Raw genomic sequence first — 26,311 nt, 5'->3', positions numbered from 1 at the left:
CGCTTTTTTGATGGAGACGAAAAGCAAGGCGCCCGTGTATTGTGCAATGTCAGTTCAGGTTAAAGAACCCCGAGGTGGTCGAAATTTCCGCTCCCTCTACTACTGCGTCCCTCATAGCCTCAGTCACTTTGTCAAGTTAAACTCCATAAATAAAATCAAACCTTCAATTCACCGATATCTCTAGTAGCAGCTACTTCGATGCTGCACTTGATGGGAATGCTGCGTTTCTTTGCGCATTGAGCACGATGTTTAGGGAACTGCTCATTGCGTTCGCTTTCTCATTGAATCTTCACACCGCCATAAGGCTACTATATGGCTGCAGCAGAGCGCTGCTCATGTGTGGATTTCATGTTACATTTTTTTTTTTTCAGGGCACGGCGTTATAGAGAACGTGTTACCGTCAGCTGCGAGAGATGACCCCATCCACTGCAGGCTTCGAGGTCGTCACAGGAGTGGCATGCGTTATTCTATTGCGAAAGCAATACTACTCCCATTTTTAGCCCTTCGAGTAGCCATGAGCTGCGAGAGATGGGCTACAAAGTCGAGTCGTCGGGTGGCGGTGGTCGGTAGGCACGGCGCGCTGCAGCTGGAGCTGCGCTGCTACCGAGTGGAGGCGCTGTCACCTCTTCTCTCGCACTTGAGAGGAGGAGGAGGAAAACAAAGAGTATATAAATGGTCGCGCTTGCTCAGCTGAGGCACTCGCCATGCATCCTGCTAAACATAAAGAAACGTCACGCCGTCTCGGTGAAGCCAGGAAACGACAGCGGGCTACAGAGACAGATGAAGAACGGAAAAAGCGTCTCGCTCGATGGTGCGCTCAAGATGCAGCTAGACGCAGCAAGATGCAGCTAGCTAGAGATGTGTGTCCTATGTTAAACGTACGGTCAACATGGTACACCACAATTGGCTACACTACGAGCTGAACTATATATAGCGTAGCCATGCTATTAATGCTTTCGCAACCTACCGGGCTGAACTAAAACTAAGCCCCAGCTAATTTTTATTTGTACTATATGTATTGCGTGAGAGCGTACCCTTCCTGTGCAAAGGCATTGGTCGTGTTCAGACGTATAGTGTGCGTTTTGATACATGGCGGCTCCTAGCATGGGCGGTCTTTGCCCACCTTCGGGAGCCATACATCATGTCTTTCTTCCCCCGCACTTTTCTCCATTTGTGCCCTCGTTCCCTTCCTTCATGTGTTCCCTCCAATGCTGTTGAGCTTACCGCTCAAAGCAAAAAAAAAAAAAAAATTAATGAAGTTACTAAGAGCATTGCCGCGAGCATACCTAAAGTGACTGTTTGGCTTATTAAAGCAAGGCGGAGTGAAGGCGCGTGACAGGATAGGCGAATATTATAGCCTCTAAACGTGTATAACCCCTCGCTTTAATTTCGCCCCTACAACAAGAAAGCCGCTTCATTATTCAGCAGGAGCTGCAGCATGTTATCACAGGCCGAACACTTCGGCTCTCACTTTTTTTCCCTCACTCTCAATTTTACTAGCTGGCAGATATGTACTACATGTACTTGACAAATTTTATATGCGCCCTTCCTGCAATAATCCCGGAGGGGATTGATTATCTGTAAATAAATATAATAAATAAATAATTGTTTCTACGGCTATATAAGTTGGGTGTACATTGCTTTTGTCAAATGCAACCGCGATACTTGGTTTGCTCTAAGCAGTGTGACGAAGAAATAACAGAATCCTGTTAGTTACAAATGTAAGGTAAAGGAACCATTGTCTTAACTTATCGCAACCTTTTAACCTTTAAGGATGAATGAAGGGCTCCGCTACATGGGCGAGAAGAAAATATCGTTACCTGATTAGTTATTGCGAATACGGGACCGAGATAACTTGTTTTTCAGTTCGTGTCCTGCCTCAGCTCAAAACATCGCCGATTGTCCAACTCGGGGGGCCTTAACGAAGGCCTCGCATTGTTGATAATTAAGCCAAGTGCAATGTCACCTCGCAATGACGCTGTGCCTTCTACCCCTTTCAAAGTAAGGAACTTTCAATCAATCTGTTGATCAAGAATCAATAAAATAAGCGTTCTTGAGAGAATTTCACTTAGTTTGGGCAGCGCAGCCGTTCAACACTGTGAGCAGGGCCAGCAAGCTATGAAAAATCACTGTATCGTACAGCTCAAACCTAGGCCGTCAGGCGCAGCGTTGGTCTCGGTGAGTGCTATTCGCAGTCTCTATACGTCCTCGGAAGACAATCTATGTTTTGTAGCTGTCGCAAGCGTTAAGACGATGATTACCTACTCGCTGTTTTTTAAGCGCACAAGTAATGTTGAAAGCACAACACATACTCAGATACGACCTGGAAAGTGCCAAGCATGCGTTGCTGTAGAGAAAAATTGTGTCTCAAAACGAAAGTGATCACTCTGTGTGCGCGCAGTTAGGCAATGCAGTAGGAGCAATTCTCGAAACGAACGCGGCATTAGGAACATGTTGGAAGTTGGGGGTGTCCCATCTGCCTCAGTAATTGAAGAAATAAAGAAAACAGTTGTGACATTGTTGTCCATAGACGGATAAACACACTCACGCACGCACAAACTGGCATGATCAGCGGATTATTGTGATCAGTTCTAATCCAGCAAACCCTTTTATTGCATATGCATTTTAGTTTATGTACTGCATTGTAGGCGTACCAAACATGTATGGCTTTATTGACTTACTTTTTGTTGTATTAAATTGTTTTGCTGCAGTTTTCCGGAAATGGCAATACGCCTCGTGAACACATCTCGCGAACACTTCTCGTGAACGCTAGATTTTCACCATGAATGTAAAAAGGCTTTCACATTGTAACGTTGATAGACTAAGCCATGCTGTGCCTGGGTCACGCTGAAAGGCATAAAGAGCAGCAAGAACATTCCATTGCGCAGTAGGTGACATGCACTTTGTATTTTCATTCTCTCTGGGATAGATAGATAGATAGAATAAACTTTAATGTCCAACGGATAAGGTGATCTACCCACCTCCTAACACGTAGGTCAGGAAGCGGGTACCGCCGCCTCATGTGCAGGCAGGGAGGTGATCCTCCTACGCATGCCCATGGCAACACATTGTGGTGCGAGCTGGTAGTAGTCATAGTGTTTTGCAGAAAGAAGACTATGTTGAAAGGACTGCATTTTTCTACGTTGTCAAACATCGTCGGCGTCTGCATTACCTACGGTGATGTTACAGTGTGCCATTTTGCTGACGTAAATTACTATATGCTTTTGACACACGAAGGAAATTTTATTTTAAAAAATCTCCGCTCACTAATTCGCAATTACGCGCGTAGCTGCAGTGACTCTGGAGTCGTTTTGCTGACGGCAGAATGCGCAGGAACAAAAGAAGAAAACAAGAAGAGACTAAACTCGCACGTAGCCTTAATTTATTCTTCATTGCGCTGCGCCAGCACTTCGAAGGCTGGCGCAGCGCTTAAAGTTAAAATCCCGCCCCGCCCCCCCCCCCCCCCCCCCCTCTTCCCCTCCCTTCAATTAAACGTTAGTATATAACTCTCTTCCTCATTTATGTTGTTAAACTTTATGTTGTTGTTTATTTATGTTGTTAAACGCGCTAAACGATTAGCGCGAAGAGTGAGTTTCGCTGCTCTGTATCTGCGTAAAACGTTATAAATTGCAGTATTTGCTTTCATTTACACAAATTTTGCAATGCACAATTGGCACAATTGGCAGGATACCCCTTACGCGACGGAATATCTTTTCACCTGCTTTGTCGAGTTTTTTCTCTGTATTTTTATTTCCTCTCCCGTGTGAGACGGTAAAACGTAATAATATTTTAAATAATAAACAACGCCTTATGAGCTGGCAATCTGTCTTTAGTCGTTTTCTTCAACTATTCTATTTCTGACAACACTGCGCAGCTCGTCTGTATTACTGATAGTAGAGAAGCCCATTTACATTTTGTAGCTGTGGAAATCACAAATGCTTTCGTCTTTCGCTTTACTTGCTGCTCTTTCGTACTCACGTATTTGCTCTGCTTGGATCTGTAATGTGAGCTTCAGTATGGAATAAATAAAATAATAAATTAAAGCTTAAGTGGGGGTAATAGAGTTATTAAATTCCTTGCTCTTTTTAAATATCTGGGCGCTCATCCTGCATTCATATTCATTCCTGCACATATAGTAGCTCGCTTTAACGCCAGCCAGAATCGATTGGCCCGCTTGCGTACTTGAGTTCCGCCAATAAAAAGGGTATCCGCAGTTGAATCGTGCTTTGTTGCTAAAAGCAGTTGCCACGGAGGATATGACGAATGGGTGAATGCATTTGTTTTTGTTTTTTTATGGTGAACAGGCGTCGTATTTTTAAATCAACCGGTTGATTTCCTGTACCAACTTCTAGGTAAGCAGGTAGTCATATCCTGTAAACAGCGACACGCTGTGCTCTCATTCTGCGAAGTCGTGGTCTGTATGCGCTTGTGTGTGTTTTCTGCATTTGCGTGTGTGCGTGCTTTGGCGTGCTTGCGTGCATGGGTGTGTGTATGGTGAGCGTATGCGTGTGTTCTTGCGTGCGTAGGTGTGTGTATGGTATGTGCATGCATGCATGCACGTCTGTGTGTGTGTGTGCGCGTGCGTGCGTGGGTGTGCCTGTGTGGGTGCATGTCTGTGTAAATGCGTGTGTGCATGTGCCTGAGGGTGTGCATGCGCGTGTGTGGGGATTGAACCGTCCGCCCAAGAACGTCAAACAGATCACGGTACCTTCTGGGCGCCCTCCAGTTAAATGAAGGAACAGACGGTCAATGCGAATCATGCGGAAGTGTATGCGTTGTGTGCGGCCTGCCGCTGACCGATTTAACTGTGCGAGCGGGTGGCCTGATTCCGTACAGCAATAAACGTGAGACCCGTAGGACTTCTGCACGTTTCCTAGCCTCGACTCCGACTGCTGATCATTTCTTTTCCTCTTGCCATCCTTTATCTTTTCCGACAACTTGCCTTCTGATACTAGCGTAATGAAATGAATACATAGCTACCGTCTACCAACTCGCCCAGATACAGCGTGGTTAAAGTGACATTAATATTCCCGCTTGCGGAGACTACACCGAAGTCACCGAAGGTTACTAGTTCTTTTTCAGAGTTGCTTTTAATGTAGAGGCTTTCTTTTTGTTTTTTGTTTTTTATCGCTTCAGTGGATAAGCAATGATCGGTTCACTGCCGAGCCGCCGCATCGCAGCTTCCATTTTCAGGCCAATAAGCCCTCTTGCTTGTAAAACAAAAACAAACAAAAATGAAGACCAGGTGGCCCATTTCGCGTTAATGAAAAAGTACGGATCTCAAAAAAAAAAAAAAAAAAAAAATTGCACGGCTGCGCAAAAGGTACCACAGCAGTAGTCTTACCATGCTACTGCGAGAAAAACAACTTTCTGACTGCGGTGCCGGTGTTGTTTGAAAAGACTTCCGGCTGATGTGAAATTTCCGCGTGTTCTCTTTTCTTTCTTTTTTTTTTTTTTTCAGCGATCTACCGACAGTGCAATGATTTCCAGGATGTTGCATTCTTTACACAAAAATTTTGTCTATTCAGGCCACAAAGCTTCTTTGTGGTTCTATTTGGTCGCTTTCTAATTTTCTGCACTTATTAACTTTCTACTTTCAATATTTATTTGGCTGTGTGTTCGCGTTTTTAGGCTCTTCACAGTGCAGGTTATGTAGTGTCCGCACCGCAGTGCCAAACGCATTTTGGTGCAGACAATATTTCAGACAAGACTTTGTCATGAGTCAGAAGTGATTGAAATGCGATTGGCACTTCGAGACGATAGAATTAGCATCCTACGAGTAATTAAATTAAATGTTTGAGCTTATGGCATTCAAAATATCGTTTCTATAAATTTGAAGATAAGTATCAATAAAAATGCATTGGCTCATTGCTCCCTGTCCGGAACATTCGGCGATGAGCAAAAGGTATACTGTGGCTTAGATAATCCTGTTTGCTTTTTTTAAGCCTAGCGAACAAAAACTCCTCAAGCAATGTCAAATTTCGTTCGACTTGCAGGATGACTTGCAGGATGGTTTGCAGGATGGCTTGCAAAATGGCTTGCAGGATGGCTTGCACTGGGGGCACAGAAAATTTTCACTTTCAACATCGCAGACACCTGGTATTTCTGTTTTTTCTTATTTCTTCCTCTCTTTTTTGTTTTCCTTCCTTCCCTTCTTTTGTCTATTTTTGCAGCTTTATTTTTGTTGCGTTATCTTATTTATCTCTCTTTGTCTTTCCCTCTTCTCTAGTTTCCTGTTTTTCTGGCTCTGCAGCTCACAGTTTTCCTCATTCTCTCTCCGTTCCCCGGCAGGCCAGTGGCAAGCCAAGGCAGTGTTCCTCTTGCCGACTTTTCCATCCTTCCCTGCAGTAACGCTTCGATCCCCCCCTGCGGGCCGACGTCCACTCAAATTGGTAGTGCCATTGTTTAGGAGACAAGCAGCGTGCCTCTTTTCTCCTGGGGTCTTTAGGCTCTGCCGCTTAGACGCCTTTAAGCTATTGATGCCTTGCTCGTTGAATTCGTTGCTCCCACTTTTCCAGCGGCACGCCCGAACGTCGCTTCCGCCAGGATCGGCTCCACTTCAAGCTACGCGCACCACTGATGTCTCGGGACAGTTGCTGGGTGTATACTTGGCGCATTACAGTATTTAACATACCTTAAATAAGAGACAGCACGGAACTAGAAGACTTTATTTGAAGGACAAAACTCATGTGCAGATCCCAAATGATTAACCAGTTGGCAATGCTGCAGCATGTCTAGTCTCCTGATTGGCATGGACAGGAATTATGGAGAGAGCGCGTCCACACGAAGCGTCAATAGAGAGATTTAGCTTACCGTGATCCGCGATCCGCCACTAGAGAGATTTAGCTTACCGTGATCTTGCTCAGGCATGAAAACACTACACTATCGCCGCAGCCGATCACGCGCCGAATAAAAGTGCATCACACTCTCTCGTGAAGTAAGCATCGTTGTATTCATCGAGTGCCAACTGTAGCACATTATCACCCTGTGCAGAGAACACCGCCGTCTTCATGAAGTTTCATCTGCGCCGCTCCTTCACTTAATCTAGGTAAATATGCTATACACATATGAAATCTGAGCAAGTGCGGACGAGGTCCGCGATTGTAATGTCTGGAGAATCTACCAGGCGGCGTGACAGAATCCGATATGATTTCGCATTTTTGTTCGTATTCAAGTGCATCCCTGTACTTTATTATTTACTGTGCGATGTCAGCGGACGTTAAAGAACCCCAGGTAGTCGAAATTTCCGGAGTCCTCCACTACGGCGTCTTTCATAGCCTGAGTCGCTTTGGGACGTAAAACCCCACAAACCAAACCAAACCATTGTTAGGAATGCGACCAACCTTCCCAAAAATTCCTCTTCAATAAACCTTTTTCGTAATAATTATCAGAATTCACGACTATTAAATCGGCCTAGTTAATGCTGGGCAATATATACTCCTAAATTTAATGCGCTGCCTTACAGATGTAGCGTTTTTACAGCAACCGAACCGCCACTGGAAAGAACATTTGACGTCATGCTTTAAGGTACAGGCTCACAGATGTGAACCTGCTGTGCGGATTTCCTTGTCTCCGTATTATTTGCATTATTTATGGTTAACTTGTTGTTTCCCTCACTTGAACAGACACTATAGCTTGATTTTTGCCGTGTACCCTAAATCGTATCACAGGGACTCACTGAGACGAAGCTTCGTCAAAAGACCTTGGTACCAAACGTAGCCGTCTCTGTTGGCACAAAGAATTGCTTGTTTTGTGCCCAAAAGGCAATGAATGCACTGTAAACATTGACGCTTAGTACACCGTGATGTTACTGAGTACACCGAACAGGCACAGTACACAGTGTCCTTCAATGCCTTAGCAGTGCTGGTCATCGAGGCATCCTAGCAAAGCCTGAGTAAAGCGCTCTATGGTATCTCCTCAGCTTAGTATAACGATATGACGTCATGCCTTTCTTTCACCCCTCGTGACCTTCTTGAGGCCTTGAGAGTAGAAGTTCTACATGAGTCGAGTTGGCGGTCTCAGCAAATACTGTCGCATTGCTCTTGCAACTTAAGGTTAAGACTACAATTCGGAGCCAAAGAATGTAGACTTGCTGGCAACCTACCCACAAATGCAATGATGAGGATGATATGGACGTGCGTCCTAAGAGGTTCCTGTGTTGAATACAGATTCGTACATGGATAAGCATTAATCATTTAAGATTCAGAATACATGCTGCTAGACAGGGCGCGCAGGCTTTATCGCAAGCTTCCTGCAGCTGCAGTGATGACGAGAACAAGTGAAACGTGGAGCGAAAGAAAAAAACTTAGCCTGACAGGCTCCTACATAGAGTACACACTCATACACGAATAATCTCCTATCACTTAAGGTTCAGTCTACATTGCGGCGAGGTAGGACGCGATGCTAGCAAGCCGCCCGCAGCTGCAATGATGACTACGATAAGTGACACACGGATGTGAGGGCTAAAAAAAAAAAAAACAACAGCCTGATAGGCTCCGGCTTCGAGCATACACTCGCACATTAAGCAAGCAGCGAAGGGAAATCTGACGGCTTTTTGTATTATTAATGGGCCCTTGTACGGCACCGCTCTCGGTGGGCCGGAAACAAGACCGGTGAGTCAAGGGGCGCGCAGCTGCCGTTTACTGTCCACCTGGGGATGCGTGCAGGTTAATTAGGTTTCGGTTTTGTTCTTTGTGTTCGCTCCAGCTTCAGACAGCTATATTCGCGACGGGCGCATCAAAGGGGAGTGGGCGTTCGCACGTTATATATTCGTTGATGCGCGGACACCGTTCGGAAGCTTGTCTAGTCCGATGCTGGAGCACTCTACCACATATGACGGCACTGCCAACATTATGAATTTCTACTCTTTCAATGCGAAGTACTTCGCCCCTTGGATTTGCTACCTCATTGTCTTACTAGGAGCATGTAAGTACCGGTTTGTGGTGTATGGGATTTAACTCTCCTTGTTGTACGTCGGCTAAGAGGGACGCCGTGATGGAGGGCTGCTGATTAATTTTGACCACCTGGGTTTCCTTGACCCTTTCACGCGTCGCTTCCGATCGCTGCTCGGCAAAGGTCTTTTTTTTTTATTTTTTTTTTTTCAAAGCTTTAATTGCAAACGAAATCATCCAGGAAGATAATTACAAATGTTTTTTTTTTATTCAAAAAGAAACAGCAAAGGCTAACCGCTGTCTTTTAATCCATATTTATATTTCGTACAAAATAATTGATAAGTGCATTGTCGAAAGAGAAAGATTTATGAAGTGACTCCTCCAGAAACAAAATGATCATGACTTTTTTATTCTTTTTTTTTTTAAGAGCACTTCGTGCTAAACTCGCAAACAAATTATGTTACGGGTGACAAAACGTGTCTGCAGGAGTACATCAAACGACACGCCGTGACGCTCGTAGCTTTTATTTTTAATTTTAATTTCTAAGCTTGATAGCGAACCAACCGTGCTGGAAAATGAAGACTGCTATCACGCGGCTGTACCGGACTACCAAAAAAAGGCTGCAGATTTGCAACCACGCAATGTGCACAATAAGACTGAGAAGGTTCGCGCGCAGTTGTTCCAGTATCTGCGCACATAAACCTTTTCAGTACACTGGCGATTATTCGTTTCGCTCTACTCGAAATGGATTTTTTCAAGCTATGCGCTGGGGTATCAACGGCTGAGATTGAAATCAGTGAGCCAACACGGTAAGTAGCATGTGTGTTCTATGTGTCGTTTCTTTTGTCACAAATCTCTTCGTGAGTTATTCACTTCATTGTCATCGGTCAGCTTCGCATGCGAGCTGTCAGGCTCTGTTAGCCGTGACATCAAAAGTCGCAGCCACCAATGACAGAATCACGAAATAATCAAAGTGAAAGAAAATCGTTATAAAATACGACTCCTGGTCCATTTAGGAGTACACCGGACACACGCTGAGTATATTCACTGTTCTTTGTACCCCGTCGAGCTGAAGCTTGACCTTAGTTTTCTCCATTCCAAGATGAAAGCTTCATCAACAGCAGTATAGGGAACACCTTCCCTTTATCTGTATATTGCGTTGTTTTTTTTTTTTTTTGAAGGCCATTATTATCTTCTTTCCGCTTTAAATAAAATTTTGAGAGATGTCTGTCAAAATTTTGTTACGTTTCTACCGTTTAGTTTCTTACCTTGTCGTTTCATACAGCTTTATATGCCACTTTCGGTCGAAAATGGTCCTGCTGCCATTTTCAGACTTGTTTTCAGTACCATATTGCCTTATATAACTCGTAGTTTGCTGCCTGCATATTTCACCGATATACTATAACTTATGGCTTCTCCTAAACCTTCCCTGATTTATCTACTTTAGTGTCGGCCGTACCATGCTTGTTGCTTCATCACCCCAGATGATTCTATTGTGATCATTTTTGCCGCACCTTTCTCTTTGAGTAGACATCATTGGTGTCTTTTTTCGACAATGTGCGTGAGACTTGCCCAACTGCACTTGACAAATTTTGCCGCCAGGAGTTTTCTTCTCGTATCAGTCGTAACTGACGTCTATAGAAGTAGCTTTTGGAAATAATCAGCTACTAATTCCCGAATGTGGTACTCACCTCCTCGGAATTATCACAAAAACGCAGTGCTCTTCGGCAAGTGCCTCTTTACAGAAATGGAACCAATGCACGTTCATTGCGCGTCGACAGAAACAGTCAACTGTTTTGCGTGTCAAACCTTCTTCAAAACGTTTTACGCTTCTTTGTCCTTTTTCACTCGCAGGCTGTGGGGAAGACAAGTGGACTTACGGAGACGGTGAGCGAACACTATTATGCTCTTTTCTACCTCTTGTTTCCTTTGTTCTCTTCGGAAAATTATGTACAGTGTTTTATCTAATCTTCCCTATTGTGAAGCGCCAAAAACTTGGACACTTTACACGCGCACAGCTGGTTTGACGAAAGGTCTAAGGTGAGGTAAAAAGTTCAATCAAAGGTCAAGCCAATCTCAAAGATCAACTCATGCTCAGTCATTGGTCAGCCATAGGGTAAACATACACGTACACATGCCAATTACGTCACAAAACTTAGCCAATGAGAGCGAAAGCCCGATGCTCGGCTTGAGTGACCCTATGAGTACTTCTCAGCACACTAAAAATATTAGTAACACTTCATACCTACCGGCTCGGCGCGTGAATCAGCGAAACCTATTATACTTTTGGTTTAGATGTATAGCCTTGCATTCCACCGTGGAATTGCTTTAGGCTTGCTCAGTATTTGAGAACACGCCATATTCTCCCCTCTTTCACGGTATCTACCCAACGGTATCTTCTAGCGCCGCCCACCTTCCTGTTGCGCGTTCCTGCGTTCAGATCATAGTTCCCAATGCCAGTCCCTATCCTCTCTCTCTTTCTTTCTTTCTCTCTCTCTCTCTTCCTTCTCACAGTACCCATCTCCATCATTTGTACAACTATAAGAGGAGGATTTCATTTTCTCCACTCTGTCATCTGAACACTGTGACTGGGGTAATTAATTACATTCATGTCATTTTCTACCTGCCCACCATAACAGGTGGTAATTAGATTCAGTTCTTTCCTTTCCGTTTCCTCAAAACCAAACCAACTAAAAACGTTTACCACTTTGCCAAACTGTGTGCCAGTCTTTCAATACTAAGCCACCAAATAAAAACCATGCCAAATAGTGGTTTCGCACGTCTTAGGTGGTTTAAATGGAGTTAAAACCAGTTAATCTGTTTGCAAACTTGACTAACTACTAGCTAGGGTGAATCCCTCGCTTTACGCCAAGTCTTTATTCCATACGGTTTGCTTATCGGCCACATCGACGGACACGTAGAACAGTTTTCAAGATCCCGCGATTTCGTATTTCAAGATAAGTTGTTCAGCAAAATTTTGAATAAGGCTGCATAAAATTTAACTCTGTCCTACGATAAGCCTAGCACTCACTTTCTTCAAACCTCATGTTTCACACAGCACTGCGAATACCGTATACTGTCATCTTGTTCTGTACCATTCCTGATTGTTCATCACCTGGTTCCTACTTTGATTATATTTTCTGTTTATTCCCAACTACCTAGGAAGACTGTTTTTTTTTTTTTAATTTTAAGAAACCTTTGCATTATTTATTCGTACTTTTCTTTTATCCTTAGAAGCTCGTCATTACTCTCCCTCTTCTTCCTCATGATCTACCTGTAACGTTCGCTCCTCGAAAACAGCAAAACAAGAACCCCATGAAAAAAAAGATAGGAATATAGATAAATGAATAAGACAGGCATGAAGTAGTTTTGAGACAAACCCTACAGTTAAGTTTCACCTGTCGTACCAATTCCTGATAAGACAGCACAGAGCTACGAAGCGATAGAAATCGCTTCGCAATTTACCGGGAATCGAATAATTAAAGCTATTAACGACGTTCGCGAATCCTGCCCCGTCTGTCTGCCTCCACTTACATTTTTTGTTAGTTCACTTACGAGCAGCCACAAAAAGACAAGTTCTCTGGGCTCTCGTCCTCGTAAATTTGGCCGTTTTATTTCGTTGAGAATAACGATCAATGATCAATCTGTCTCCACCTAGGTCATACCACATCGATGGTCGTTAATAACAACGTCGACAGATCTGTTTTGTTTTTTCCCTTCTGTCACGTCTCTTCTATTTCAGTTGTTTAATTCCATTACGAACAAACACTACAGAGTTTGTTTCGCTATAATTGTCTGTTTTTGCGTCTAACTGAACTATGAACTGCGACCACAATTTGGAATTATTTTCAGATTGCTCTGCCTGGCCTGGTCGTCTCGCTCATGTTAAATTTAGTTATGAGCAATACTCACAACGAACGCCTAGTCTCTCGCGCATATCACAACATAGGTCACATTGTTAAGTTCTAAAGAAAATCAAGCCTTGCCTGTGTGGGGGCTACTCCAAGAATAAGCTCTGTGGTCTAGCTTCAAGAACCATCTTCTGCCGTCGGCCAATGAAAATCCAACTCACTTCATTTTGTTTATCAGATGAAATTTAAAGCACTTGCGTTTTCATGAGTCAAGAGTGACTTCCCTTTTCGGGCTGTTCACGTTTCTATCTTGCGTTGCAGGGAAGAGACATTAATACTTACCTGAAGTAGCGAGCACTTCCTGCAACACATTTCAAAGATCGAATAGAATATTTTCAAAAGATGAACCAGACGAACCGTAACAAGCAAAACTTGTAGTTCATCATGTTTCATTAAAGCTAGCATTCAGCCAGCAGGAATTGCAGCAAAATGGCAAATGAACGAACTTTCAAAAATTATTGCGGGCGCTGAGTGTTTTTCAATCTTTCAGAAGTTTCATTTGAACGAACTTCAGTAAAGAGCAACTTTGCGTTCAGCGAAAATTTTGATCAAGCTTTAAAGTTTTGATTCCAGGTCAGAATGAATATAGTTTCGTCATACGTGTAGCCATTTTCGTTTATGAAACTGCTGGCTGTAGTTACAAAACTTAAATTTTCACTTTTAGAACGCCGGCAATGCCATGCTTTCTCGTATGCGAAACTGCTGGTTACCATGCCCGATATAGCAGCGTATCGCGGCACAGCTGGTGTGTATCCTGAAGACAGTTGTACACGTTGGGTAGCGTATCTGCCTTAGTCGTATCTGTAGCTACACATGCGAGACAATCGCATTTCGTGCAACAGCGCAATATCCTTTGCTTTTAAGCATAAGCAATTTTTTCCTTTGTGTATTGTAGCTGAATTTTGCCACGTGGGGGTAACGGCAGTCAGACAGGCAGGAAGTCAACAGAAAGGATCTGAAGAAAACTAAGTGCACTAACTTGCGCCCGGAAATGGGAAAAACTATCGGTGGTGGTGACCGCAGCAGGCAGTTCGACGGTCATTAAAAATCGACATGTCATCTCTCTCGGCCCCACTGAATTAAAAGATGGCAGCAAAGTTCAAAAATGGCGTCTATTAAATAACACAGAGAGCCGTGAATCATCGTAGAAAAGGTCGTACATACATGGGACAATACGAGAGTCTTTGGCTGACATGACCGCACACTTTTTGGATGCAGGGTTGCCTGACGTTACGTTTGATAGTGAAAGGAGTTTCAAACTCGGCACTTTTCTTTCATAGGGGAGGGTGACATTTATCAACCTGCCAGTACCTTTGCTTTCTGAGTCAGACGCCCCAGATAGGCCACGCAGGTACCTTGATATGGCTTGGTTAAAGCGGGGCTTTCAATGTAGGCTGGAAGCATAAGCTATCGCACCATACGCTCACAGGCGCAACTCAAGTGTCCCCCATAGTTTTTTATTTGGCTTTTTCCTTCACACGGTGCCTGGGAAGTGCGTTAACTGGTATGCAAAGCTGGCCTGGCATCCAACCACCTCTGCACAAATGGCATAGTTTCTTCTTCACGCCCCACCTCGGTGGCACAGCTGCAAGTGCTCTCGACATCAGTGCCCAAGATTGGAAAACAAATTCCCGACGCGCTTTTCAATAGAGGCGAAAAGAAAGGCACTCGTGTGCTGTGCGATGTCAGTGCACGTTAAAGCACCCTAGCTAGGTGGTCTAAATTTCCGGAGGTTTCCACTACGGCGTCTCTCATCGCCTGAGTCACTTTGGGACGTTAAACCCCCTAAATCATAAACCAGCCCAGCTTCCTCTTTCCCAGACATCCAAAATCAAGCTACATGTTGTCAACTACATTCCTCCCTTGCTCCTTCTCCCTGCCTCCCCTTAATGCTTGGTCTTAAAATATTTTTGTCCACATATAAAACTCAGAGCTCGAAAAACTCATTGCGTTTATTTTGAAGGGGACGGATCGTTCAGTGCTAATGGCGAGAGGACACAGCCGCGAGAAGCTGTCTCAAACGTTTGCTTCATTGAACGAACGCATCACGAGCTTGCGAGAATTGTGCAATGCCTCGAGATGGGCAACTACCATTCCATTCTTACCTACCGATGCCCATTCAGTTTCAGTCGGCTTTTTGCATTCTAGATTGAAATGGCTTTGAAAAGTGAATGTGTGCCGCGTGCGCGGGCCGCTTCTCAGGAGTCGCGCAGTGGCCTTACCTGCAGCTGGACGAGGAGAACCAGTGCGGCGGGAAATACCAGTCGCCCATCAACATCGACAACAGGTACACCTTGTACAACCCGAATATAGGCCCGCTCAGTTACCGCGGCTACCTGGATCCGTTGCTGAACGTCTCCGTCGTCAACGATGGACACACGGGTGCGTAAAAAGAGGTCAATCGCACGTAATTCTAGCGACGTTTATGGAGGAACATCATGTTCTTCTGTAAAGAGCACAGAAACGGCGCCCATCAGCAAATCAAATGATCAAAAGTTCAAACGAGATGGGAGAGATAAGTTTGTGTTACCAGCTTTAATGTCCTTTGGAAGGTTGTTACAGCGCGCCCCTGTAATTCACCACTCGCACCGTTCGAAGCACGTACGTACGTGAGAGTAAAGAAGGTACCCCTGATAGCCCGAACACGATTCGGGAGGAGAGCTTGCCCCGTCCAGGGGAGGCAGCCAATGGCAGGCGTGCCTGTTGCGCAGGTCTGCACAGCCATCTTTGAGATCACTCAGAAACTAGTAGACGACATCGTAGAAACGGAAAGATGTTTGCTTATTGCGCAGAGAATTTCCGAGCAAACAGGCGAAAAATTTCTACGAAGGTGGACTCAAACATGGAAGCAGTGGAAATTTTAAACTTTTCTTTATCAAATTATTTGACTTGGATTTTTGCTAGCCCTACTTTTTGAATATGCTGATACGCTTGACCATCCTTCTGTAACTGAAAGCCGGAAAGCATTCAATTAACAAAATGCAAGAACTTGGACTATGCTTTGTACTGTTTGGGACGAAATCGGACTTTCAAGTAGTGTGTGGACGTGCGTGGTGTCTTATTGCAACCTTGTCACTGCCCTCTCGGGACAGTGAGGTTCACCCCGGAGAACACTCGAAATGTGCTGTTCAGCGGGCCATACTTCCCAGACGTCTACCAATTCGTCCAGTTCCATTTCCACTGGGGAAGCAATTCCGCCATCGGTTCTGAACACTTGATCGACGGCCGATCGTTTCCCTTGGAGGTACGTTACAGCCGACTTTAGGCACTCTTGATTCTGGGAAACATTATGCAACCTGAACATGCAAGTGCTGCTGTTGATGACAAGAAGCGCTTCGTAAACCTGTAACTCATACGATGCACTCTCTGATCAAATCTTGGAAGTTGCACTCAGGGCTTAACGCTGTCGCATACAAAGTTCTGCATCTCCCAAGTAACAAAAAGTGGTCTATGAATTGCCTGGCTGGGCCCATGAAGGCAGCCCCATACGGGCGCCATGCGGGATTTGTAACTCTTGCCCAGAGGGGCCCCGCGTAGACTGCCCAATACTGCCACGATCGGTTCCAATTCGTACCCGTGTGGGCAGTCCAAATCGGGCTGCCCACGTTCGGCTCAGATAGCCGAATGTGGGGAGCATACCAAAATCACTAGTGGGTCCTTCTTTTGAACAGACGTTGCCATCCCAGTGATCAATGTTTTAATGCTCATGTCGGTTAATTCCTCTATATACCGACGCTAGCTTTATGGAGGCCAGCCCGATTTGGGCTGGCCCACGTGTTGCCCGATGAGTTGAAGTTTGCATTTCCGGGGCTGCCAAAATCCCATTAACCATTTAGTGCGAATGTAAACATTGAGCACTGTTTCTATAGCTGATATTCCATACTTAGCTACATAAAGAAAAATTAACTTGACCTAACGCTGATGGGGCTTTGAAAATGCTATCTTCTTATATTACGCAGCTTATTTTAATGAATTAATGGTGGCCTTCTTTGAAACATCTGGTACTCCCATACCCATTTGTACAACTCTCTATCCCCTCCCTGTTCCCTTCCTTCTTTTTGTGCCGGCCCCATAGTTCGGGAGCCTAAAACATTATATACCAATATCCGTGGCCGGTGACACCTCAAACTGGATTTCTGGTTCGGTTTGAAATACCCCGGCCGCCAACACCCATGTAGAGCATGCCACTTCACAATAACTAAGAACGCCGCAATCACTATTTTGAAACCAGAACAACCGAAATCGTCAGTGTTTAATTGACGTTGAGCAATATAGCTCGAATGGGCAATGCTGTTGCTTCCAGTGAAATCTCGTACTTACCAGGATGTATTCGAGTTTTTGTCGTCAATCATTCCAGGCACACTTGGTTCACCGAAACACAAAGTACGCCACGCAGCAAGAAGCCGCCAAGTATGAGGATGGATTCGCCGTCATAGCGGTTCTCTTCCAGGTAAAGCCTTTAGGTGCGACAGTATGGGGAGATATGGGATTGGCCTCAATATATCCTCGTTTCCTGATAAACTCGAGAGGTTCACCTGTGTTCATATTACACAATAAGCGATATTTTGGTAACACAGCGCACGTCAGAGACGTTTTAAGCGATTGTCTATATTTATTGAGGAGGCGTCAATTGGTCCCACGTGAGTGATTGAAAGTGGTATGCTCGCGCGATATGAAATCAGACCATCGCCCAAAGCAATCGTGCTGCCCCGAAATGCGTCGTTTTTAACCACTACAAGAAATTGCTGGGTTATTTTATGTTTAGACAACATCACATGTGTGTGTATGTATTTATAACTGACGAGAGCAGGCACTTCTTCGAGACACATTTATTGTCCATGTTTAGGAGTCCAGTCAAAGCATTCACAATAAATTTGTCGCAAAATGTCGTCTCCAGCTCTTCCCTGTCGAAGTCAACGTAAACGAAATATATAAAAGAATGCGATATTTTCAATTGTTTCACAAGCAGCTCTTTCCGAATACGTTTTGATGCAATACTGCTTCAACCAGGAGTTGCGCAGGTTGCAAATGACTGATTCCAGTGCGGACTGGAATGATTGTGCTGCTAACAATTATTGTTAGATAAGCATCTGCTTGGCAAAGAAGAAGAGTGTGAGTGAGATGTGCTTGGGAATAGAAGAGGAAGTTGTGGCGGAGTGTCGAAGAGAAAGTGCGTGTTCAATTCCATATTACAGGTTATCTACCATACAGTCAAATCGACATTATCAATTATATTATGTCACCTACAGCGAATTCTGGTCAATCCCCCACTGTGGGTATGTGCCACTATAACGAGGGAAAAGAAGAAGAAGAAGTTGGTAGTCTGCGCCTGTGCTGTGTTTCTATTCCCTTGTTTGTGTACGTTGAGCCGCAGTTCTGGGTACTATTCATATTCGTATTTTCAAATTTATATAAGCAATTTGCTGAACGTGAAGTAACCAAGACTGCGTATAAGGTCGCAAAGACAAATCCAGGATGAGACACCAGCAGCGCTGAGTGCTTTTCAACGCAGTCGAACGCTTTGCAAGCTTTGAAGCAGTTTAGATTCAGGATCGGTTTTGTTTTCCGATCTTCACTGTGACTGGGCAAATCAACAATGTAAGTTGTAAACGGCAATTTTCTTGCAAGTCAAGAAATTTTTTTATCGTTAGGTATCGACTTTTACGGAGATTTTGCCCTTGCATCGCGGTCTAAAGAGGCAACACGTACTGTGCTCTGCTGAACAAACCGAGCATAGCTCAATATCTACAAATCTGTGAAAACAATCGGTGCTAAATGATGATACTGGCAAAATAGCATCTTTCGTGGGTATGCGGGGTATGAAAATAGCGATATTTTAAACGAATCAAAGGTCTTCTTTAGAAGTGCCGGCGCTTGTAATCTTTGCCCCAAACACGCTTCATATAAATATCATTGTCAACAGTCCACTTCACATAGAGACAAAAACGTTGTGGAATCAATGGACCTGATTTTTTATAATGAAATTGGTCATCCTCACCATTCAGGATGTAAAGAGAAAAAAGTTTTTTTTTACATAATTTTGCAAAGAATATAGTTCCATGGGCACGTGTGAATCTCGGTTTTGGAAATTAGAATTGAACAGGACATCGCCACGAAGAACTCTTCATGCCTGTGAGAGACTAGTCGAAGAAGCTTCCTGGGTTCCCTGTTTCAGTGTTGTCAAACAACTACCAACACACACACACAAAAAAAAATCACGTGCCAAGTACAGACATTGCTACACTGAAGTCAATCTGATTCTCCTTTTAGTAACAAAAGCTCCTAAAACGCATACAAAAAACGCTTTTCGGGGCTAAATTTGGCATGGGAGCAAGTTTTGGGCTAACATGGCAATGAATTCTGTTTCTTATTGTGCAAAATGGGCAACCCCCTTTTTCCATCAAGGTCATAGAAAAATTTAGGGCAGTCAAAAAGGAATGTTGAGAAGCCGATATATTTTTATTTTTATTTTATTCACTATTTTAGGTATAATAAAGTACAATAGACTAAGTGAAATTCTGGAGTGTACTGTGCGTTTAAAAACGTTCGTCATAATTTTCAATTTATATTAGGACAGAGAAAATTCCGCTTCTTTAAGCATTCAATTCCACTTTTATGCTCAGCATGTTATTTGCTGCTCACAAAAAAATGTCGCCTGATTATCATGACTGAGCTGAATACTTAGCCATACTCAGATACGTTATCAAGTTTTGTCTTCGTTTATCTTTGACTGGTATGCCTTTTAACTTGCGATTTGGCGCTTCATTTCTGCTGAGTCATTCTTAATTTCATTCTTGCTGAGTCAGCCTTAGTCGGGCCTTTCTACTGCAACTGGACCAATAGATGGCAGATGAAAATCCTCCTCGGCCTTACTTGTCACCTGCGGCGCCGACTCACGGCAGTTTCCGCATTCAATCATGCCGCTCCATAGAGCTGGGTGACGTCATGTGAAAGTCATCGTTTTATAGGGTCGTCTCTCCTGGGCCCGTGTTCATTGTTTGCGTCGTTTGCAAAAGTGTCGTTTTCGCAGTTTGCGCACTCGTCTGATTGGTTGGAACACCGGAACAGGAAATGATGCCAGCCAAACTGGCATCCGGTTCCGGTGTTTCCACCAATCACGTGACTCGAAAACGCCACTTCCGGAAACGATGCCAGCTCGGAATACGGGCCTTGGTACTGCGCTGAGGTGCACAATAAAGTATCTCATAGCGTTACGTAGACATTTCCCGAAAGGCAGGAAGGTAATAAAATACCGCGAATACACGCAGGTTGCCTCCAGTGACAACCCTGCGCTGAGCAACGTCGTGGCAGCTCTTCGACAGTTGCACCAACAGCAGAGCACGCGAGTACAGCTGACAAGTGTGACGCCTTTGAGAGGACTGCTTCCCCAGGACGCATATTATTTCTATGGCTACGACGGTTCCCTGACGACACCGCCGTGCTCGGAAGCGGTCATCTGGACAGTGTTCGCACAACCGAACAAAATCAGCGAGGGGCAGGTCAGTGCAGCGACCCTCCGTAAATGGTTGAATCTTCTGAACGCCGGGTGTCCCGGGTCACTTGGTGTTCCTTTCATTCCGCAGATGAAAAAATAATCAGTACATTGCGACCGGCTGGTAAACATGATTTTCTCGAAAACACGAGGAAGAACTTTTCTCAAAGCTTTACTATTACTGCCTTCTCAAGAGACCAGAAACCCTGCATTGTTGATCGCAATGTTACCAATCCCAATGTGCATGTAAGGTCTGTGACTCCTTCCCGGCTTGACTGTAGAGCAGTTCGATGAAATTAAAACTAAAGGCAAACAGACAATTTAGTTGTAAAAAGTTAAAAACAAAATGCCAGCAGACACTTTCAGAAAAAAAGTTTAAATTTTTTTTACAGCAAAGTTGTTTGTCGCTTTCACATGGTGCGTGAGTTGTGTCACTGTTCGCGCAATACATCGTGTGACTGTGACAGCATGAGCATATGACTGGTCGCGTACCATCACGCAAAGCTGCGCCAGCATTATGTAGGACAGGTCCGAGTGCACTACGCTCAGCTTCTGACGGTGCTTCTTTCGCCCCAAAGAGAAGAACCTCACACTGCCATACAGGTGCACGTGCTGCGAAAGATCTCGCGAAAAATTAACCGTATAGACATTATCTTCGCGTACTAATTCCGCTCGTCATTGGCCGGCGACTTTTTAGTGAATATCTTGATCTTCGTCCGTTCGCGGAAGAACATCGTACGTATTAATGGGGACGCATTCCAGCGAGAGCGTAGGGAGCGTCACCATGAAGCAGCCATCGCCTCCACAGCCCAGCCATGGGATCACACCACTTGCTTAACTAAGCCTTTGTTGCGTTTAGCGAGTTATTGTTCAAGGTGGAAACATTTCGCGGCTCATTTTGATGTAGACGGAAGTGTTCCTACAAGAAATTTTCGCACGAACTGGCAAAGAAAAAAAAAACGTTTGTCAACTTAGCGAATCAAACTACTATCCCTCAGATTACCAGTTGAACCCGCGAACCATTATTCCACAACGGACTCATCAGAAGCAGGTCGTAATTCTCCTTGTCAAGCGTCAGGTTGATAGTAGCGATGACAACGACGATGGCTATGCAGGCAGTGATGTTGATAATGATGATAGTAGCGATGACAATGATGAAGGTAGTGATAATGATAATGACGCTGCAGTTAGCGATAATCGTAATGATTATAGTAGTGATTGTGATGATGATCATTGTAGTAGCGATGACAATGACGATTCATTTAGTGAGAGAGAGAGAGAGAAAACTTTTAATGAGCATAATAATCAGTAAAATTCGCAGGAGCTGGGTGGTCGGTGCCCCTAGTCCAGGGCTCCGCTGGCAGCAGCTGACTTGCGGACTAGCTGGATAATCCAGGCTTGCTGGTCCAGGTTGTCGCTGGTCAGGGCCGCCTCCCACTGCTCGTGTGTCGGCATGGCACTATTAACGTTGGGTCAGGTTTGTCCTGGCATTCCCAAGAGATGTGATAGAGTGTGGGGCTTGCACCGCACCAAGGACAGTAACTCGTGTATTTTGTTGGGCTTATCTTATTTAAAACTTGAAGATTAGAGAATGTGTTTGTTTGTATTTTTCTCCAGTCTATAGCGTCCGAGGAAGGAAATTGTTCGTGTGGTGGTGAGAAAATTCTTCTTTCTAACCGTAGGTGTTCCAGCCTGTCGCCGTAGGGTCCTAGGAGAGGGGTGAGGTAGGGATGGGGATCCGCCCGGTTTGTGAGAGCTCGGGCTAGATCATTCGCTACCTCATTTCCTTCCAGGCCTTCGTGTCCAGGTGTCCATGTAATTGTGTGCGTCTGGGAGATAAAACGTAATATTGCACACGCTCTTTTGTGAGGTTTTCCGGCCAGGTAGTCCCTGCAGGCTGGTTCGGAGTCCGTCACTACGTGTGGTGACTTCTTTTGGTTGTCTTGTGTTTTTATGGTGACGGCTATTGCCAGTGATTCCGCTTCCGCAGGATCCTTGGCATAGATCGAAGCCTGAATAATTGGCCTCTTCTTGTGGTCAACTGCAGCTATTGTGAACTTGCCAGGTTCGCCGTAAGCCCCTATGTCCACGTAGACAACTTCCGCGTCTTTAGACAATTGTTTTTCCAATGATTTGACTCTGGCTTTCCTTCGACCCTTCTGTAACTCATGGTGCATATGCTTGGGTATCTGGTTCACATAGATGTTGTTTCTTGTGGATGTCGGAATTTGTGATTTGATCTCAGAAGTTCTTAGTGCCTGGCATAGCCCTAGTTTTGACAGGATTTCCCTACCCACCTGCGCTGCTGTTAGGCGTTGTTTCTGACTCTCTAGAACCGCCTCCTTGAGCTCCTCAAAGTTGTTGTGCACTCCAAGTGCCCAAAGACGTTCCGTTGATGTTGTTGGCGGGAGGTTTAGGGCCGTTTTATAGGCTCCTCTTATGATAGTGTCAATGGCCCTTTTATCAGTGAATCTAATTTCGTGATATGGGAGCCCGTAGGTAATCCTGCTAACGACTAGGGCTTGTACAAGGCGGAGGGTGTCCTCCTCCCTCATCCCTTTCCGGTGCCAGGTCACACTTCTAATCATTCTGGAAATTTGGTTGACTGTGGTTTTGAGTGTTTTGATTTATAATCCACTCTCAAATTGCTTTGCAACCACAGCCCCAAAACTCTGATCTTGTCCTTCTCTTGAATTATCTGGTCTCCTAGAGAGAGCTGAATTTCTCCTGGGGACTTGTAATTTCTTCTGTGTAGCCTGATAAGTTCGGATTTTTCTGGGGAGCATTGAAGACCACTCTCCCCGGCAAATTCCTCGACTAGGTCTATAGCGGCTTGCAGAGCTTCTTCTTTTTGCGCCAAGGATCCCTGAGTAGCCCAGATGGTGATGTCGTCCGCGTATAAAGTGAAGCCAATATCAGTGCGGGTCAACAGTTTTTTTTCTAAATTTATCATTGCTATGTTAAATAGCATTGGAGAGATTATAGAACCCTGCGGTGTACCTTTGTTCGGCATGGGTACTTTTGGTGATCGGATCTCTCCAATTCCTATGGTAGCTGTGCGATCTGAGAGGAAAGCCTTCACGTATTTGAAGATTTTCTCCCCGCAGTTGATATTGTTTAATTCGTGCAATATGGTTTGGTGGCCAATGTTGTCGAATGCTCCTTTGAGATCTAGTGCCTGAAATTTTCGCCTTTTCGGGGTATGGTGTTGATGGCTTCTTCCCTAATCCAGAGGAAAGCATCTTGCTTGCAGAGTCCCTTGCGGAAGCTCAGCATGCAGGAAGGAAAGATGTTGTTTTCGTTGATGTAATTTTGGAGTCCTAGGTGGACTACTTTTTCATAGAGTTTTCCCAGGCAAGAAGTGAGGGAGATAGGACGGAGACTCTCCACAGCTGGTGGCTTTCCAGCCTTTGGTATGGTGATGATATCCGCGTGTCTCCAAGCTGATGGGACCTGTCCCTTCTCCCACAGTTCTTCGTTGATGTAGTTCGTTAGGTCTTGCAGATGTTCGGTGCTTAAGTTCCTAATCATGGCGTAGGTGACTTTGTCTCCTCCAGGGGCAGTGTTTCTTGTAAATGTACGGGCGGCTGAGTAAACCTCCGCCAGTGTTATAGGGGAGTCAAGGGAGGGGTTTGGTTCACCCGCATATGAAGTTTGGCAAGCCGGAGTAGGGTCTCCTATGTACTTATTGTGCATGGCGGTGATCAACTCTGCATCTGTGCCCGGGTATTTATGGGCTATGTTGTGGAGGGTTCTTCTTGTGGCCGTTTTGGTTTTTGAGGTGTCTATCATGCTTCTTAGTGCTTCTTATTTAGTGAAAAGTCCTGTAAAGTGGCTTTTGCCAAAGTTTTCTAAACGTTCAGTCTAACTCACTGCGCTTGAAATGTGTAACTGTAGTTTTGCGCATTTGTTTTTCCATTATTCTTGACATTTACGAAAGCTTTAGTTTCGTAAAGCGGTTGTGAGTGCGAAGCGCTGAATAAGTAACTTATTTTCACATTGGTATGCATCACCGCGTGCTCCCTTTTTGAGGAGATATTACTCGAAGCAGAATTTGCTCTAAGCGACGTCAATCACATTTCGATCATCATTTCCATCATCTCGTTAGTTCGCCTAGCCAAGTGGGGTTCAAGATTGTGGCATTATGAAAATATTTATTTGCTTGTTTATTTAATGTCTCGGTAGCACTATAGAGTCTACATGAGCAGAAATTCTCGGATCCGAATCATGTCACTAAATTCCCCATTTGGACGTTACGACATTACGTGACATGAACAAGATGGCAGGTGGGCTGGCAGGTGGTTTAGGGAAACAATCATATAGAACCGAGAACTGACTGTTCAACGTAGAAGGCCAGGTGGCATGGCCAAGTTTTTACGTACGTTGGCAATTGGCAGGTATGCGCTGGTCACGTGACATGACCGAGGGCGGTGGCGGTAAATTGAATCCACAGACTGCTTTAAGGGCTGAAGAATAATTAAAAAAGTGACAACGAGCTCGTCGTGCTGCAGTCACAAAGAACTTGTAGTAGTAGCAACATTAATTTCAGCACTGTCCCATTCCACTCTTAATTAAAGAGATATCTGACATTTTGCATACTCTATTGATCTATTCATTCTATTGGATTGGTAATAAGAGGCTCACCGTTAAGAAAAGTGCTCCGTGGTCCTGAAGCCTTTGCCACATAAGAAACAAGCGGCACCGAGAGTTCCTAGGCCGCCTACCCCTATTGGTATGCGGAAGGACTACCAGCCTCTTGTCACGGCTGCAACGGCGTCTTGGTTATGAAGGCTGCGTCACCTGCCGGAAAAATAACGCCGTGGTTCTGAAGAAACCTGCCGTCTACCGTGGTCGCTACACGTAAAAGCCACCTGGCACTAGTCGCATGTGGCAAAATTGAGAGAGAGAAACCTTCCATTTCTTCTTCTAGGGCAGAGGCGGGATCAATGGAAGACTAGGATATAACAAACCTTGCATTAATTAAATTTGTTAACCCTAAAATTAAAAGGAGAAGGAGGTTTGAGAAGCACAGTTAACTAAGGACATTTTATAATCTCAGCATTGATTGTATTCGCAGTCTCAGCCATCGCACTTGGTAACATAGCCTACCTCGTGGCATTGTGAATCGTCAACTGTGAATTTTATTTTTGTACGCTTCTTGCTAAACGTCGAAACCGTACTCGAATGGCACTCGCAGTAAAAGATATTCGCGAATAAAGTAACTAAGGCAATATTGAAGGGTTAAGAGTTAGCAAGCATTAGAAGCATAAGGAGCTCTCCACGTAGAAGTGTTAAACAGTAGGCCTCAGGTTGCGTGTTGAGAACTGAAATACAAGGTTTTGTCTTGGAACCCACTGAAGAACGTGGGGTAGATACCTATTGGTGCTAAGTGGGCCACACGTATTCTGCTCACAAACGTTGCTCCCTAAAGTTACGTGACCTAATGGCAAACTTTTATTTTTGTCTTTTTCAGCTGCAAGCGTTCCGGGACCTTTTTGTGAACAACTTCCGGCCTGTCCAGCCGTGGAATGGCCGACCCGTGTACAGAAACTTCTAGTTGTACGCGTGCGAATAAAACCAGAGATCCACTGCGCCGAAACAAGCTTAAATATACTATAATTTGTAAAATAAACACAGGAAGCCTGCGCTGTGCCGAATTCCAGTCGGTCAGGTACACTGGAGCGCCTCTCACAAGCCTTCGCGTGAAAATGCGTGCTAGTGCTACAACGCCAGGCCTATACTGAAAACATTGGGCGCGAGAGAAGGCTGCCAAGTAAGCGCCAATCAGTTTGGATGAACCACAATAAAAGATAAGCAATAAAGCATGCTTTCTATGCCAAATGTTTGCATCTTTTACCGCTGTGTGACAGGTATGTTTAAAGAATGGCGGTGACTTTCAGAGTAGTGCTTAAATGATGGTTATCATCCCGGAGTGCGTCATCCTGTTTCTTGTCCCGACGGCATTGAGCTGCTTTAACATGATGAATAACGGGCTTATGAGGGGTTTGAATGCACAA

The 26,311-nt window shown here is 44.6% G+C and overlaps 1 protein-coding gene across 1 annotated transcript; it reads left to right on the top strand.

Moving 5' to 3' along the window:
* The first annotated feature begins 672 nt into the window (after positions 1-672).
* On the top strand, positions 673-26,292 carry LOC146196928 (carbonic anhydrase 7-like). Its single transcript, XM_084597096.1, has 7 exons — positions 673-811; positions 10,746-10,778; positions 15,005-15,184; positions 15,895-16,046; positions 17,160-17,252; positions 20,071-20,301; positions 25,768-26,292. The coding sequence occupies exons 1-7, from the start codon at positions 673-675 to the stop codon at positions 25,849-25,851; spliced, it is 912 nt and encodes a 303-aa protein (XP_084453222.1). The 3' UTR covers positions 25,852-26,292.
* Positions 26,293-26,311: the final 19 nt, after the last annotated feature.

This window comes from Amblyomma maculatum, chromosome 3 (genome assembly GCF_055883805.1).
Source record: "Amblyomma maculatum isolate TAMU_Amacu chromosome 3, ASM5588380v1, whole genome shotgun sequence".
Taxonomy (NCBI): Eukaryota; Metazoa; Arthropoda; class Arachnida; order Ixodida; family Ixodidae; genus Amblyomma; species Amblyomma maculatum.
Note: the sequence above shows the minus strand (reverse complement) of the source record. Positions and strands in the feature narration are given on the sequence as shown.